Source organism: Microcaecilia unicolor, chromosome 1, assembly GCF_901765095.1.
Source record: "Microcaecilia unicolor chromosome 1, aMicUni1.1, whole genome shotgun sequence".
Taxonomy (NCBI): Eukaryota; Metazoa; Chordata; class Amphibia; order Gymnophiona; family Siphonopidae; genus Microcaecilia; species Microcaecilia unicolor.
The window spans coordinates 772,028,846-772,046,565 of NC_044031.1; the positions used below are offsets into that span (position 1 = coordinate 772,028,846).

General features: G+C 48.6%; 1 protein-coding gene across 1 annotated transcript; it reads right to left on the reverse strand.

The window, feature by feature from the left end:
• Window positions 1-4,658: 4,658 nt before the first annotated feature.
• LOC115460709 (5-formyltetrahydrofolate cyclo-ligase-like) lies at window positions 4,659-17,453 on the reverse strand. The gene is made up of 3 exons (XM_030190476.1): window positions 17,326-17,453; window positions 8,283-8,547; window positions 4,659-4,976 (listed from the first exon to the last, which is right to left on the reverse strand). The coding sequence occupies exons 1-3, from the start codon at window positions 17,434-17,436 to the stop codon at window positions 4,753-4,755; spliced, it is 600 nt and encodes a 199-aa protein (XP_030046336.1). The 5' UTR covers window positions 17,437-17,453; the 3' UTR covers window positions 4,659-4,752.
• Between the last annotated feature and the right edge of the window lie 267 nt (window positions 17,454-17,720).

Genomic DNA, 17,720 nt, shown 5'->3' on the forward strand with positions numbered 1-17,720 from the left:
AGCCTGGGTGGCAGTGGACAACGGTGCCAAAAGCGGTGTCGAAGGCTGTATCGCAGGCTGAGGGCCAGGTGAGGCCTCAGCAGGAGGTATGGCAGGCGCAAGCACCCCTGATACCGTAGCTCATCGCTGCAGGAGGCCAACCAGCAGCTCAGGGAGCAAGACCCAGATGCATTCATCGACAGCTGATTGGGAAAAGCTGGAGCATCAGTTGAGACACAGGTTGCAGAACCACTGGGCCAATATGGGAGTAGGATCTCGGCTGCCTGGAGACAATCGCATTGGCACCTCCTGGATGGAGAGACAGCGGTCCTCCCGGTGCCAACACTTCTTGGGTGCCGTGTCCCTCGGCAACGCAGAGCTCCCGGCACAGTGTATCGAGGGAGACCGGTGACGGTGCTTCTTGGCCTTCGCCCAAAGCACGTCACCCATGCTCCTCGGTGCCAATGAGGACGACGTCAAATTCTCATATCGCCTTGGGGTCAGGTCCGATGATGGACAGTCCCAGCGGGCCTACACAGCAGGAGGTCTTGAGACAGGTGGAGACCCAATCAATGCCTCACTGTTCCCAGCACGTTTGATGTCTCGAACCAGCCATTTATTTGTTGCATTTGTATCCCACATTTTCCCACCTATTTGCAGGCTCAATGTGGCTTACATTATTCCATAGTGACAAACGCCATTTCCGGATCTGATAAATACAAAGTGGTATAGCATTAAAGTTCATAAATGATAGAGTATATTACAAAGTGGTATTGCATTAGTGTTCATAGATGATAGAGTAAATTATAGGGTAGGTTAGATAGTCAAATACAGAAAGTTCATTTCCGGCATGGGAAATAGAGTGGTAGTGCATAACGCGTTACACGTGTCCGCGTAAGTGAGGTAGTCAGGTGTACGGAGTTCGGCTTTGTTTAGTTTTGGTAGAATTTCGTTGTCTAGTATTTAGGATGGATCGTTGTGGTATGCCTTTTTGAACAGGTTGGCTTTCAGTAGTTTTCAGAAGATTGTTAGGTCGTGCATTGTTTTTATGACATTTGGCAGTGCGTTCCATAGTTCCGTGCTTATGTAGGAGAAGCTGGATGCATAAATTGATTTATATTGGAGTCCTTTGCAACTGGGGTAATGGAGATTCAAGAATGTGCATGCTGATGTTTTTGTGTTCCTGGTTGGCAAATCTACGAGGTCTGACATGTAGATCGGGGCTTCACCATCGATGTCGAGTGCATCGATGCTGACATCGAGGAACTGGACCTTGCTCCAAAAATCTTTTTACGTTGAGCGTCTCAGGAAACCTGGGTTCTCTTCTCCATACAAAGGCAGAGAATACAGTTAGAAGGGCTATGGTCGGGCCCAAGACACTGCTGACACCAAGAATGGATGTCTTTTCCTGAGATGGTCCTTTTGCACCGGGTACAAAGAATGAAGCCACTGGGAGTCTTCGTGGCCATGGATGGGAAGACCTCACCGACCAACTTAAATGGCTTGATAGTGCCTGAAAAAGGGGCAAAGGCACGAAAAAGGGGTTCCCGATTGGAGGCTGGGCCTAAAGGCAGCCCAGATCAAAAAATAAAGGAAACCTGAACACGGGCAAAAGAAACTAGGGGGGAAAAAAAGGACTTTTTCTTTTTTTAAAGAAACAAGGCAAAAGAGGGTATTAAAAAAATGCCAAAGGCACTCCAAAGCTCAAATACCAGATGTGTGAAGAGACACTAAACACAGCTTCTCTTCACGTGCAGAAAAAGAAAATGAGGACCGCGTTCTCACAGCAGGTGGAAAGGCATTCGTGCATGCACAGTGGAGCATACTAGGAGTAGGGGGCATTCGATGAAGCTACAGAGTAGTAAATTTAAAACGAATTGGAGAAAATGTTTCTTCACTCAACGTGTAATTAAACTCTGGAATTCGTTGCCAGAGAATGTAGTAAAAGCAGTTAGCTTAGTGGGGTTTTAAAAAGGTTTGGATGGCTTCCTAAAGGAAAAGTCCATAGACCATTATTAAAATGGACTTGGAGAAACTCCAATGGTTCATCTAAGCCCAGTATCCTGTTTTCCAAACAGCAGCCGAGCCAGGTTTCGTGGCAACATTCCATAGTACAAATCCCAGGGCAAGCAGTTGCTTCTCCAAGTCTGTCTCAGTAGCAGACTATGGAGTTTTCCGCCATGAAATTTGTCCAAACCTTTTTAAACCCAGATACGCTAACCGCTATTACAGCATCCTCTAGCATAGAGTTCCACAGCTTAACTATTTGTTGAGTGAAAAAAATATTTGTTTTAAAAGTAGTTCCACGTAGCTTCCTCAAGTGTCCCATATTATTTGTACTTTTAGAACGAGTAAAAAAGAAAAAAAGTTGATTTAATTCTACTCTTTCTATACCACTCATGATTTTGTAGATCTCAATCATATCTCCCCTCATCCATCTCTTTTCCAAGCTGAAGAGCCCTAAACTCTTTAGCCTTTCCACATATGAGAGGAGTTCCATCCCCTTTATCATTTTGATCGCTCTTCTTTGAAACTTTTCTAATTCCGCTATATCTTTTTTTTTTTAAGATACAGAGACCAGAACTGAACGCAATACTCAAGGTGCGGACGCACCATGGAGCGATACAAAAGCATTATAGTATTTTCGGTCTTATTCACCATCCCTTTCCTAATTCCTAGCATCCTGTTTGCTTTTTTGGCCACCGCTACACACTGACCTATTCCAGTTAACTAAGGTGGTCATTTTAAGAGAGCTATTCACATTTGAGATGTGCATAAACTGGTACTGCAACATTTATCTAGCATAAAAGTCTAATGTTCTCAGTTTACAAAGCCTGGATATGCATGTCTCAAATTCAAGTGCATGCAGACGGCAAAGGGTTTGTGGTCTGGGCTTGTTTTGGGTGGCACTAGAGCATGCCCAGAAAGATACATGTTTATTCCCCATCTCATTAGGGGAATAAACATGTATATCCAAACACCTGGACATCGGGTGTTACACCTGCTCAGACCCATGAACAAGTTCTGGCAAGGTGCTAGGTTTAGGCAGAATGAAGGTTACAATGGTAGCCTGCCACAAACATTTGTTTGCAGTCCTCACAACATGGACCCCCACACACCAGAGCCCCCACAGACTGTATGCCCCCTGAAGCATCCCCCCACCCCATCAGAGGCCTCTTGGAGCAGTTCCCTCCTCCTTCCTGCCCCAGACAAGCTGACTGTATCCCCCCTCCCGAAGGAACCACAAAGCCTCATCCACCCCGGGACTTACTTGGAGGATACCCTGGTGGTCTAGGGTATAGAGACAAGCGCAGTCCCCTCCTCTGCTCCCACCTCATTCAGCACCAGCCCACGTAGTACTGCTAGAGCTCATGGGAGCCATTGCCTGGGCTGCTGCCAGACAGGCCAGAGTAAAGAAGGAACACTCTGGTCTCCACACCCTAAACTACCAGGGTTTCCTCCAGGTAAGCTCAGTGCATGTGAGGGGGGGGGGGGGGGGGGGAAATGAGAGAAATACAATCAGCTGGTCGGGGGGGGGGGGGGGGGCGGGGGAACAGCTCCGGAAGAGACCCTTGATGTCAGGGAGAAAGGAGTCCTTCCATTTGGGGACCACTTTGGGGGGTTTTCAATAGAGAAGGCTGTTTTTTGGGTTTTTTTTTTTTGGGGGGGGGGGGGGGTCTGATGAAGGTAGGAGTTGCCTGTTGGTAAGAGTCCACTACCAGGGGTGATCAGGAGCTACATGTTTAGCTCTGCTAAATGGCAACCAAACATGTGTTTGTACTAGCACTTAGCAAGTGGCATCACAAAAATGTTTAAACTACAGTGCTGTCCTCATCCATCTCTTAGACATTTAAAGGTACTAAAATAGCTCCTCCCTTTGTATGTGGATAGCAACTTACCCAACCTGTTTCTCACCTCACCTAAAAGGGTTCCTTCCCCCCCCCCCCCCCCCCCCCCCCCCCCCCCCCAGGGGCAGGGATGCAGCCATTTTAGACAGGACTTAAATGTGCAAACCTGCTCTTATAAAACGTCACATTTGCTGCATATTTCACTTCAACATTCACCCAAACATAAACTATCTAACATGGCCCTGCACATCTGTTTTTGAGATCCCAAAAAGCACACAAGCAAGCAGTCTGCAAGATCCTGAGCAGCAGAGCCACGTGGTGAAATAAAACAAAATTTATTCAATGCATATACATAAAATCAGCATACAACTTTCCTCTAACCACCCACATGGCCATCTTTCACCCTCTTAAGGGTTGCATCAAGGGCTTAATATGAAGCCAGCAAGAACAGTCCAATGTTTTCCCTGTCTGCATTATGATATTTTTTTCATTCATTCTCTATTCCTTTCCTAATAATTTCTAACATTCTGCTTGCTTTTTTGGCCGTTGCTGAACACTGAGTAAATGATTTTAATCTATTGTCTACGATGACTCCTAAATCCTTTTCCTCAAAGGCAACTCCAAATACTGTATAGAACTAAACATCATAAAACTATAATTGGGGTTATTCTTCGCAATGCGCATCAATTTTAACGTCTCCAGCTCAGTCTATCATTCCCTGTTCTGGTAAAGCTGTCTCTAATTCTCTCTGATACCAACATTGACAGACTCACATCTGTTTCCTAAAACAACTGTAAGAGCCCACTGGCAGAAAATCAGAGCATTTATTTATCAAAATTAACTCTGTTTATTTCTGTAGCAAATCATGGTTGCATGAGGATATCACGTGGGAAAAAAGGGAATCACCAATCCAACTTCACAGCAGCTACCTTCCTTCAAACAGTATTTCATCTATTTTAACATCGTTCTCTGCAGCAGGAACATGTTCACAGAGCTGCTCTGTAAAAGCCAGAGCTATTGTATATGGCTGTCCGGTGGGGTGCAGTCTGCAGCGCTGCAAATATCGATCATAATAACCCTTCCCACGGCCCAGTCTGTTCCCATATTTGTCAAAAGCCAGGCCTGGCACCAGCATGAGATCCAGCCCTCCTGCAGAGACACCAACATGAAGAAAAAACAGTTAGAAAAATAAAATGAACGTACACTCCCCTTTCCCACTATAAGTCTCTAAAGGTACACTACAGTGAATGACCTTAGACTCCGTGGAGGGGCATAATCGAATGCGAACGCCCATCTCCATGGGCGTCTATCTCCAAGAACGGGTACGTGAAGGGGCGGGACAAACCGTATTTTCTAAAAAAACGGGCATCCATCTTTCTTCCGATAATACGGTTTGTGCCCGGCAAATACATCGGATTTGTGCGGATTTCAGCTGGGCGGTTTCGTTTTTCAGCGATAATGGAAACTGAAGGCGCCCAACTCAAAAACGACCAAATCCAAGGCATTGGTTCGTGAGAGGGGCCAGGATTCATAGTGCACTGGTCACCCTCAAATGCCAGGACACCAACCGGCCACCCTAGGGGGCACTTTTAACAATTTAAAATAAACAGTTAACTACCTCTGAAATCCATAGCTCCCTTCCTTTGGGTGCTGAGACCCCCAAATCCCCCCCAAAACCCATTGCCCACAACTCTACACCATTACCATAGCCCTTATGGCTGAAGGGGGGCACCTAGATGTGGGTACAGTGGGTTTTGGGGGCGGTTTGGAGGGCTCCCATTTAGCAGCACAAATGTAACAGGTGGGGGGGGGGGGGGATGGGCCTGGGTCCACCTGGCTGAAGTCCACTGCACCCACTAACAGCTGCTCCAGGGACCTGCATACTGCTGTGATGGAGCTGGGTATGGCATTTGAGGCTGGCATACAGGCTGGAAAAAAGTTGTTAAAGTTGTTTTTTTTTTGGGTGGGAGGGGTTAGTGACTACTGGGGGAGTCAGGGGTGGTCATCCCCAATTCCCTCTGGTGGTCACCTGGTCATTTAGGGCACTTTTTTGGGACTTGTTCGTGAAAAAAAAGGGTCTCATTCAGGTTTTACCAGGCGCATGCAAGCAGGAGCCAAGCTTACCATGAAACTTCTGCTGAACTCCCAATGCTCAACACTATGAGTGAACCTATATTTACATCTCATTAGTGTTGAGCATTAGAGCGCTGTTCTTCTGCGCTGTTCCAGCGGTATTCGGAACAGCAGCGGAATTTTTAGCATTGGGGCCATACAAGAGGTATGACCTCCACGGAGCAGAAGGTTTAACTCTAGCCATCTTGCTAGACAGACTAGATGAATCACTCAGGTTTTTACCTGCCATCATTTTGTAGATTACTATCAGCCTCATTTTCAAAAGAGAAAAACATCCGAAAAGTGACACAAGTGTGCATTTGGACGTTTTTCTCACAAAAAAATCCAAATCAGAATTTTCAAAAACTCTTTTTAGATAATTTTCTCTGAAGTCCGTCAGAAGTGCGTCTAAATCTCAAGGGGGTGTGCCAGGGGCATGTTCAAGGCGGGACTTGAACGTTCCTTAGATGTTTATCAGCCATAATGGAACAAAACAAAAACGTCCAGGACTAAGACATTTTCAGCTAGACCTGTTTTTATAACGAATAGCTGCAGTGGGAATTGAACCCACTAACCCCAGGATCAAAGTCCACTACACTAACCACTAGGCTACTCCTCCACTCTACACAAACAGATGCCCTTACTCCCCCAGTGGTCACTTACCCCCTCCCACCCCAAAGAAATTTGATTAAAAATGTTACTTGCCAGACTCTGATGTTATACTCCGGTCCATTAGAATAGCATGCAGGTCCCTGGAGTAGTCTAGTAGTGGTGCAGTGCACTGCAGACAGGTGGACCCAGGCTTCCACTTCCCCCTACCTGTTACACTTGTAGAGGAAACTGCGAGTCCTCCAAAACCCACCAGAAACCCACTGTACCCACATATTGGTGCTCCCTTTACCTGTAAGGCTAGTGGTGTACAGTTGGGGGTCTCAGGAGACAAGGTATGGGAGCAATGGTGAGATGTGTACCTGGGAGCATTTTATAAAATCCACTGCAGTGGCCCCAAGGATGCCCTATTGCTTTCCTGGGATGTCATCTTTCCACTATTCTACCTGAAGCCAAGTTTTCTATCTTTTTCTAACATCTGAGCCTTGTGTCTATTGTTCATCAGTAGATTTAGGCTTTGAATTCAGATCTATAGATAAAAAGGAGGTCTCATTACATATATCTAAGTACCAGAGTGCTATTTTTCCATACTTCATAGCAAGAGTATACATTCCCTAATTACCTGTCCTAATACAACTGAAGCTTTTACCTCCTCAGTGCATGTAAATGGTTTCATCCCTGTGTGGATTCTCTGATGCCGTGTGAGGCTTTCACCACACTCAGGACACGTAAATGGTTTCACTCCTGTGTGGATTCTCTGGTGCACTGTGAGGTTTTCCTTCTGACCAAAGCTTTTACCACACTCAGGACACGTAAATGATTTCTCTCCTGTGTGGACTCTGTGATGCACTTTGAGATTTACATTACAACCACATTTAGAACGTGTGAATGGTTTCACTCTATTGTGGATTTTCTTCTGTATTTTGTGCGTTTTGCACGTGGACATTTTTTGTTTGAAAATGGCCTACAAAATAACACGTCCAAATCACAAAACGTTTTTCCAGACAGTACTTTCAAAAGGAAAAGATAAGACGGTTATTGTTTGTTGAAAATGACCTTTCCTGTTCAGATTTTGGACGTTTTTGTAACACATCCAAATTCAGACTTAGACATCATATCGAAAATGCCCCTCAATGTAAACTTCTTTTCTTCTGTACCGTTCTGTATGAGAAAATTTGTTTGCATTCATTTGCTTCACAAAATATTGCTTTGAAAGATATTTTTTCTTTTGCAAGTGATTTAATCCTAACAATTTTGTGTTTTCAATGGGGCCACTGTCATGTTGTAAAAGTTCTGAGTCTCAGAAAAACTATCCTCAGTTAACCTCTTAGATTTTGAACATACCCGAGACAAAAAGGGGTCGTCTGGTACTTGTCGACAACTGAAACCGGCAGGGACTACCTGTTAGCTCAGTCTCTCAATTTTAGTGTTAATGTTCGCCGTGGTGCTTCTATCATGCCAAAGAGCACTTCCTTCTGGAGTTCATAAGATAGCAACCTATTCAAGTGCCCTTGAAAATTTCCTTTTAATCTGGCATATGTTGCTTTTATGTCAGAATTAAAGTTGCACTGAAAAAATGGCAACCTGTTCATTCTCTCTTTTCCAACCACCAGTTTCTGCTTGATGAAAGACTAACACACTAATAGCGACTAGCATTGTGCTTGTAATAACCTTTAATAACAAGAAGTCTAGCATAAATCAGCATGTTCTTGGTTCCCACCCACCCCCATGCACCTGTACATAAGGCCTCCTCTCTTGCATCCTCCTCTGCAGGCTGACGAATGTTCCAGGAGGTCAGTGGCAGGGAATAGACCTCCTCCAAAGAAGCCAGTCTCACCATATCCATGTGATCGCTGCCAGGTTTATAACGCGGGATAAAGCACACCTTTCCATGCTGGAAGATATCTCTAATAATTTCTTCTGTATGCACTTCTTCTTTCTGCATACTCAGAAAGACTGCGATCCTTTCTGCTTGTAGGTACTTAGAATGTTCAGTCACCTACAAAGAAAACAAGAGCATTGATCTCTATATCCTGTTTATAATGGGAGTTCTTTTTGTTTCAATGTCTTATTTTGTATTGTGAACTACTATGCTGTATGTTATGAATAGTGACATATCAAATTTTTAAAAAAGGTTCCAGAGGAGATCCGGGAAATTATAGACCGGTGAGTCTGACGTCGGTGCCGGGCAAAATGGTAGAGACTATTATTAAGAACAAAATTACAGAGTATGTGGCCTAGTGGTTAGGGTGGTGGACTTTGGTCCTGGGGAACTGAGGAACCGAGTTCGATTCCCACTTCAGGCACAGGCAGCTCCTTGTGACTCTGGGCAAGTCACTTAACCCTCCATTGCCCCATGTAAGCCGCATTGAGCCTGCCATGGGTGGGAAAGCGCGGGGTACAAATGTAACAAAAAAAAAACATGGATTTAGTGAAGGGAAATCTTGCCTCACCAATCTACTACATTTCTTTGAAGGGGTGAACAAACATGTGGATAAAAGGGGAGCTGGTTGATATTGTCTATCTGGATTTTCAGAAGGCGTTTGACGAAGTACCTCATGAAAGACTCCAGGGGAAATTGGTGAGTCATGGGATAGGGTAGTTAGTGGGGTTCCCCAGGGGTCCGCGGGAGGATTGTGGAACCTTACATGACGTAGCTATAATTCAGGTTCCTCTTTCCCACATGCATCACTTTGCACTTGCTCACATTAAACGTCATCTGTCATTTAGATGCCCAGTCTCCCACTCTTGTAATTTTTCACAATTCTCTCGTGATTTAACAACTTTTAATAACTTTGTGTCAGCAAATTTAATTGCATCACTAGTTACTCCCATCTCTAAATCATTTATAAATATTTTAAAAAGCAGCGGTCTGAGCACAGACCCCTGGGGAGCCCCACTTACTACCCTTCTCCATTGAGAATACTGACTATTTAACCCTACTCTTTGTTTTCTATCTTTTAACCAGCTGCATGGCAAAAAGGTCACTCAGCATTTTCACATGGCGGCTGGCACAAAACAAAGTTCAAGACACCACAGCTCTTCACGTGGATGAAAAATTGGTTGATGGAAATGGGACTTGATATACTGCCTTTCTGAGGTTTTTGCAACTACATTCAAAGCAGTTTACATATATTCAGGTACTTATTTTGTACCAGGGGCAATGGAGGGTTAAGTGACTTGCCCAGAGTCACAAGGAGCCGCAGTGGGAATCAAACCCAGTTCCCCAGAATCAGAGTCCGCTGCACTAACCACTAGGCTACTCCTCCACTAGCAACATTCCATGTAGAGGCCTGCCCTTGCAGATCACCAATGCGGCCGCGCAGGCTTCTGTTTCTGTGAGTCAGACTCACAGTAACAGAAGCCTGCACGGCCACGTTGCTGATCTGCAAGGACAGGCTTCTACATGGAATGGTGCTAGTGGAATAGCACCATTCCATGTAGAATCTCAAACAGTAGCAACAGAATCTCAATAGTAGCAACATTCCATGTAGAATCTCAAATAGTAGCAAAAGAATCTCCAATAGTAGCAACATTCCATGTAGAATCTCAAATAGTAGCAAAAGAATCTCCAATAGTAGCAACATTCCATGTAGAATCTCAAATAGGGAAAGGGAACTGGGACTTGATAAACTGCCTTTCTGAGGTTTTTGCAACTACATTCAAAGCGGTTTACATAGTATATTCAGGTACTTATTTTGTACCTGGGGCAATGGAGGGTTAAGTGACATTCCCAGAGTCACAAGGAGCTGCAGTGGGAATCGAACCCAGTTCCCCAGAATCAGGACGTCAAACTCACAGAAACAGAAGCCTGCGCGGCCATGTTGCTGATCTGCAAGGGCAGGCTTCTACATGGAATGTTGCTAGTGGAATAGCAACATTAACATTCCATGTAGAATCTACAAATAGTAGCAAAAGAATCTCCAATAGTAGCAACATTCCATGTAGAATCTCAAATAGGGAAAGGGAACTGGGACTTGATAAACTGCCTTTCTGTGGTTTTGCAACTACATTCAAAACAGTTTACATAGTATATTCAGGTACTTATTTGTACCAGGGGCAATGGAGGGTTAAGTGACTTGCCCAGAGTCACAAGGAGCTGCAGTGGGAATCAAACCCAGTTCCCCAGAATCAGGACGTCAAACTCACAGAAACAGAAGCCTGCGCGGCCATGTTGCTGATCTGCAAGGGCAGGCTTCTACATGGAATGTTGCTAGTGGAATAGCAACATTAACATTCCATGTAGAATCTACAAATAGTAGCAAAAGAATCTCCAATAGTAGCAACATTCCATGTAGAATCTCAAATAGGGAAAGGGAACTGGGACTTGATAAACTGCCTTTCTGTGGTTTTGCAACTACATTCAAAACAGTTTACATAGTATATTCAGGTACTTATTTGTACCAGGGGCAATGGAGGGTTAAGTGACTTGCCCAGAGTCACAAGGAGCTGCAGTGGGAATCAAACCCAGTTCCCCAGAATCAGGACGTCAAACTCACAGAAACAGAAGCCTGCGCGGCCATGTTGCTGATCTGCAAGGGCAGGCTTCTACATGGAATGTTGCTAGTGGAATAGCAACATTAACATTCCATGTAGAATCTACAAATAGTAGCAAAAGAATCTCCAATAGTAGCAACATTCCATGTAGAATCTCAAATAGGGAAAGGGAACTGGGACTTGATAAACTGCCTTTCTGTGGTTTTGCAACTACATTCAAAACAGTTTACATAGTATATTCAGGTACTTATTTGTACCAGGGGCAAGGTAAAATTATGTATAATCATACCTGATAATTTTCTTTCCATTAATCATAGCTGATCAATCCATAGACTGGTGGGTTGTGTCCATCTACCAGCAGGTGGAGATAGAGAGCAAACTTTTGCCTCCCTATATGTGGTCATGTGCTGCCGGAAACTCCTCAGTATGTCGATATCAAAGCTCCATCCGCAGGACTCAGCACTTAGAGAATTACACCCACGAAGGGACACTCTGCCCAGCTCACCACCGCCGAAACGGGGGAGGGGAATTAACCCAGCTCATCCCCACACAAGTGGGGGAGGGGAATCCGTCCAGCTCATCCCCGCGGAGCGGGGGAGGGACACCACACCCGCCGATGCGGGGGGATCTGGCTTATCCTGCAACCGCAACCGCGGGAGGAGCTGACTGACCCTAACACCGCCGAAGCGGGAGGGGTACAAAGCTGCCCTACAGCCGCACGAAGCGGGAGGGAGTGCCGGCAGAATTTTAAGTCTCAATCCAGCCCCGTAAAACGGAGGGGAGAGGAATGCAGCAGCTCACTGTAACACAAACTCGTCTTAACTCTTGAAGAATCCAAGTGAAAAACTTGAACACGAAGTCTTTCTGAAGTAACTGAAGACTAAACTTGAACCTGAAATGCAACCAGAATAAAAACAGTACAGATATCTGGGAGGGGCTATGGATTGATCAGCTATGATTAATGGAAAGAAAATTATCAGGTATGATTATACATAATTTTACCTTCCATATCATCAAGCTGATCAATCCATAGACTGGTGGGATGTACCGAAGCAGTACTCACCCAGGGCGGGACATTGAAATCCCTGACCTCAACACTGAAGCTCCAAACCGGGCCTCCGCCCGTGCAGCCACAGTCAAACGGTAATGCTTGGAGAATGTATGAGCCGAAGCCCAAGTTGCCGCCTTGCATATCTCTTCCAAGGAGACGGATCCGGCCTCTGCCATCGAGGCCGCCTGAGCTCTCGTGGAGTGAGCCTTCAGCTGGATAGGCGGCACCTTCCCCGCGGCCACATAAGCCGCTGCAATGGCTTCCTTGACCCATCTTGCCACTGTAGGCTTAGCAGCCTGCAGACCCTTACGAGGACCTGCAAACAGGACAAACAGATGATCCGATTTCCGGAAATCATTGGCCACTTCCAAGTATCTGATGATGACTCGTCTCACATCCAGATATTTAAGAGCAGAGTACTCCTCTGGGTAGTCCTCCCTACGAAAGGAAGGGAGACAGAGCTGCTGATTCACATGGAAGCGAGAAACAATCTTGGGCAGGAAGGAAGGCACTGTGCGAATAGTCACTCCTGCCTCAGTGAACTGCAGAAAAGGCTCTCGACATGAGAGCGCCTGGAGCTCGGAAACTCTTCTGGCTGAAGTGATAGCCACCAAAAAGACTGCTTTCAACGTCAGGTCTTTCAGAGATGCCCTCGACAAGGGTTCAAAAGGCGGCTTCTGCAATGCTCTTAGCACCAGGTTGAGATTCCACGCAGGCACCACTGAGTGCAGAGGAGGGCGCAGGTGATTAACTCCCTTGAGAAAGCGCACCACATCTGGCTGCGAAGCCAGGGAAGCACCCTTCAGGCGGCCCCTGAAGCAAGCCAGAGCCGCTACCTGGACTTTAAGGGAACTGAGCGACAGGCCTTTCTCCAGACCTTCTTGCAGGAACGCCAACACTGAAGAAATTGGAGCAGTGAAGGGAGAAAGTGAGCCTGCTTCACACCACGCTGCAAAGATACGCCAAACCCTGGCGTAAGCAGTAGAAGTAGAGCGCTTCCGCGCTCTCAGCATAGTGGTGATGACCTTGTCTGAGAAGCCCCTCTTCCTCAGACGCTGCCGCTCAATAGCCAGGCCGTAAGACCAAAGGGGGAGGGATCCTCCATCACCACGGGACCCTGATGTAACAGGCCCTGCTCCACTGGCAGCCGCAGAGGATCGTCGACTGAGAGCCTGATCAAGTCCGCATACCAGGGACGCCTGGGCCAATCCGGACTCACCAGGATTACCCTGCCGGGATGCTTTGCCACCCGGTCTAGCACCCTGCCCAACATGGGCCAGGGCGGGAACACATAGAGGAGCTCTTGTGTCGGCCACTGTTGGAGAAGAGCATCTACTCCCAGGGATCGAGGGTCCCGTCCTCTGCTGAAAAAGCGCGGCACTTGGCAATTGGCCGATGACGCCATCAGATCTAGGCTCGGCTGGCCCCAGCGCTTCGTGATGTCCAAGAACGCCTGAGCAGATAGCTGCCACTCTCCGAGCTCCAAGGTATGGCGACTGAGAAAGTCCGCCTTGACATTCATGACTCCGGCAATGTGGGCCGCTGAAAGCTGCTCCAGGTTCGCTTCCGCCCACTGGCAAAGATTCATAGCCTCCTTGGCTAGAGGGGCGCTCTTGGTACCTCCCTGGCGGTTGACATAGGCCACAGCCGTGGCATTGTCCGACAGGACCCGTACAGGCTTCAGCACCAGTACCGGGATGAACTCCAAAAGCGCCAACCGAATGGCTCTGAGTTCCAGGAGGTTGATAGACCACTTTGCCTCTGCAGGAGACCAGAGCCCCTGCGCTGTCCTTCCCAAGCAGTGGGCTCCCCAGCCCGACAACGAGGCGTCCGTCGTGACGACAATCCACTCTGGGGTCACCAGAGGCATTCCCGCAGACAACTTGTCTGTCTGCATCCACCAGCTCAGCGCCTTGCGCACTGCTGGGTCCAAGGGAAGGCGCACAGCATAATCCTCCGACATCGGAGTCCAGCGCTGCAGCAAAGAGAGTTGAAGTGGTCTCATATGAGCCCTGGCCCAGGGCACAACTTCCATCGTGGCCGTCATAGAGCCCAACAGCTGCACATAGTCCCAAGCCCGAAGAGGAGAGGCTACTAGGAACTGGTCCACCTGAGCCTGAAGTTTGACAATCCGATTGTCTGGCAGGAAAACTCTGCCCACTTGGGTGTCGAATCGAACTCCCAGGTACTCCAGGGACTGAGTCGGGCGCAGCTGGCTCTTCTCCCAGTTGATGATCCATCCCAGGGAGCTCAAAAGAGCAACTACCCGGTCCACAGCTTTGCCGCACTCTGCATAAGAGGGGGCTCGGATCAACCAGTCGTCCAGATAAGGATGGACTTGTACCCCTTCCTTTCGTAGGAAGGCCGCGATGACCACCATTACTTTGGAAAAGGTCCGCGGAGCAGTAGCCAACCCGAAAGGGAGGGCTCTGAACTGGAAGTGTCGTCCCAGGACTGCAAAACGCAGAAAGCGTTGATGAGGAGGCCAGATGGGAATATGCAGGTACGCTTCCTTGATGTCCAAGGATGCCAGGAACTCTCCTGCCTTCACTGCCGCTATAACAGAGCGGAGAGTCTCCATGCGAAAGTGCCGCACTTTCAAGGCCCGATTGACCCCTTTGAGGTCGAGGATAGGCCGGACAGAACCTCCTTTCTTTGGTGCCACAAAGTAAATGGAGTAACGTCCCTTGCCAAGCTGACTTTCTGGCACCGGAACGACCGCGCCCAGGCGGATCAGATTGTCCAAGGTCTGCTGCACTGCCACAGCTTTGACCGGAGACTTGCAGGGAGAGAGTACAAACCCGTCTTTTAAGGGTCGGCAGAACTCTAGTTTGTAGCCGTCTCTGATGACTTCCAGCACCCACGCGTCTGAAGTTATTGTGGTCCACTCGCCCAGAAACGAGGACAGCCGTCCTCCAATCTGCACTGGGGCGTGGACCAAGACCCCGTCATTGGGTACGAGACCCTGGGGAAGGACCGGAGGGAGCACCTCCAGGACGGCGGTCTCTGCGAAAGGAATGCTGCTTGGGGGAGAAATTCCTCTTGAAGGAAGAGGGGGCAGAGGAACCCGACTTGCCCGGGCGGTACCGACGGGCTTCCTGCAACCGTCCTCTGGAGGTACCGGGACGAGAACTAGCCCGAGCCCTGACCTCTGGTAATTTCTTGCCCTTAGACGTGCCGAGATCGGTCATGATTTTGTCCAGCTCGACCCCAAAGAGCAGCTTGCCTTTAAAAGGCAACCTAGCCAGGCGGGATTTAGAGGCGTGGTCAGCAGACCAATGTTTCAGCCAAAGCCACCGCCGCGCAGAGATTGTCTGAGCCATGCCTTTCGCTGAGGCCCTCAAGACATCATACAGCAAGTCTGCCAAATAGGCTAAGCCCGATTCCAGGGCCGGCCAATCAGCCCTCAAGGAATGATCCGAGGGGGAAGCCCGCTGCACCATAGTCAGGCACGCCCTGGCCACATAGGAGCCGCAAACTGAGGCCTGCAAACTTAAAGCAGCCGCCTCAAAGGACGACCTTAAGGCCGCCTCCAATCTTCTGTCTTGGGCGTCCTTTAGGGCCGTGCCACCTTCCACCGGCCATGCCGTTTTCTTAGTCACCGCAGTGATTAAAGAATCCACGGTAGGCCACAGATAGGCCTCACGTTCACTCACAGCCAAAGGATAGAGGCGGGACATAGCCCTAGCCACTTTAAGGCTCGCTTCCGGGACATCCCATTGAGCCGAAATTAGGGTGTGCATGGCATCATGCATGTGGAAGGTTCTAGGCGGGCGCTTCGTCCCCAGCATAATGGCAGAGCCAACAGGGGCTGAGGGAGAGACGTCCTCCGGAGAGGAAATCTTCAAAGTGTCCATGGCCTGTAACAACAGGTTAGGCAAATCCCCTGGGCTAAAAAGCCGCGCTGCAGAAGGGTCATCCGCTCCATCCGAGCGGGGATCCGTCTTCTCCAAGGAATCCGCAAAGGACCGTTGGGAGATCTCAGACACGCTGCCCTCATCTACATCGGAGGAGACAAATTCCTCCAAGGCCTGGGAATCAACCCGAGGGCGTTTACCTCTGGGAACCTCAACCTCTTTACCAGACGAGGGAGCAGGGGCAGCGTTTTGCATGAGGAAAGCCTGATGCAGCAGCAAAACAAACTCGGGGGAGAAACCCCCCAGACTGTGCACTTCCGCAGCCTGGGCAACGGCCCTAGACGCACCCTCAACCAGCGCTCGCAAGAGCGGGGGAGAGACATGCTGCGCATCCAAAATGGCGTCCGGCGCGACACTCCGCGAAGGAGCCGCGCGGGAAGAACGGCGCTCAACTTTAGCCGCTTTTGTGCCGTCGCCCAAATTAAGGGCGTTCATGGCATTAATGTCTCCAACCTCAAGGGCGGCCCACGAAGAAGCCGTCCGAGCCGCGTGGCCGGCCAAGATGGCGGAGGCGAGGAGCGGGGGATGGGCGTTTATGGCGGGAAAAACCGCCACGCCGGAGGAAGGACCGGGACACTCATCGGTCACGAAACTGTCACCCAACAAGGGCGAATCAGACTTCAAGACCCCCGCATCCCCTCTAGAAGCGCCCAAGCGATCCGGGGAGCGACTCTTTGCGCCCTCGCCCTCCGACGCCATAGGCCACGTGGAGATCAATCGGGGAACCCCCTGCCCGCTATAAAAAGGTAAAAATTACCTGCTTTCCGCTCCGAGCTGTAACGACCTGGTGTCCCAGTGAGTAGTTGCAATAAACGTCGAAATAAACGTCGAAATAAACGCCCTTAAGGACGTCCAAAAATTTTTTTTTTTTTTTTAACGGAGCCAGCGGGAGGGGGGAGAAAAGGAGGGACCTGGCACCACCAGGTTTGCACTTGCTCAAGAAGAGCCCTCAACCCCAGGTACTCAACAAAACCTAAAAATTAGGCTTGGAGACCTAGCCAGAGCTCCTGCTGTGTGTGACCACCACCTGCTGAGATAGAGAACATACTGAGGAGTTTCCGGCAGCACATGACCACATATAGGGAGGCAAAAGGATTGCTCTCTATCTCCACCTGCTGGTAGATGGACACAACCCACCAGTCTATGGATTGATCAGCTTGATGATATGGAATGGAGGGTTAAGTGACTTGCCCAGAGTCAGAAGGAGCTGCAGTGGGAATTGAACCCAGTTCCCCTGGATCAAAGTCCACTGCACTAACCACTAGGCTACTCCTCCACTAAGGAAACACAACGACCCAGTCCCATCACACACCTTCTGAGTCAGAACCCGAGACTGCCGCTGCTTCTCCTGCGCGCTCAGTCCCACAACCCGCTGCTTCACTTCAGCCCTCAGAGCGCGCTTCAACGATGTCACGCACGCCATGATAGCAGTACTCAGACCACGCCCCGACGACCGCTAGCCCCACCATTCAACGACCTCTAATCCCACCCCGGCGCCTATGCCCACCAATCAACGATTAATACCGTCCTAACGCCTATGATCACCAATCAAAGACTCATAATCCCGCCCCAACACCTATGACCACCAATCAGCAACTTCTAATCCCACCCCAGCGCCTATAACCACCAATCAACAACTTCTACAGACACGCTCTCGCACACTGAGCTCCAAGGAGGTTTCATAAACAGAAGTGGAAGTGATTACTG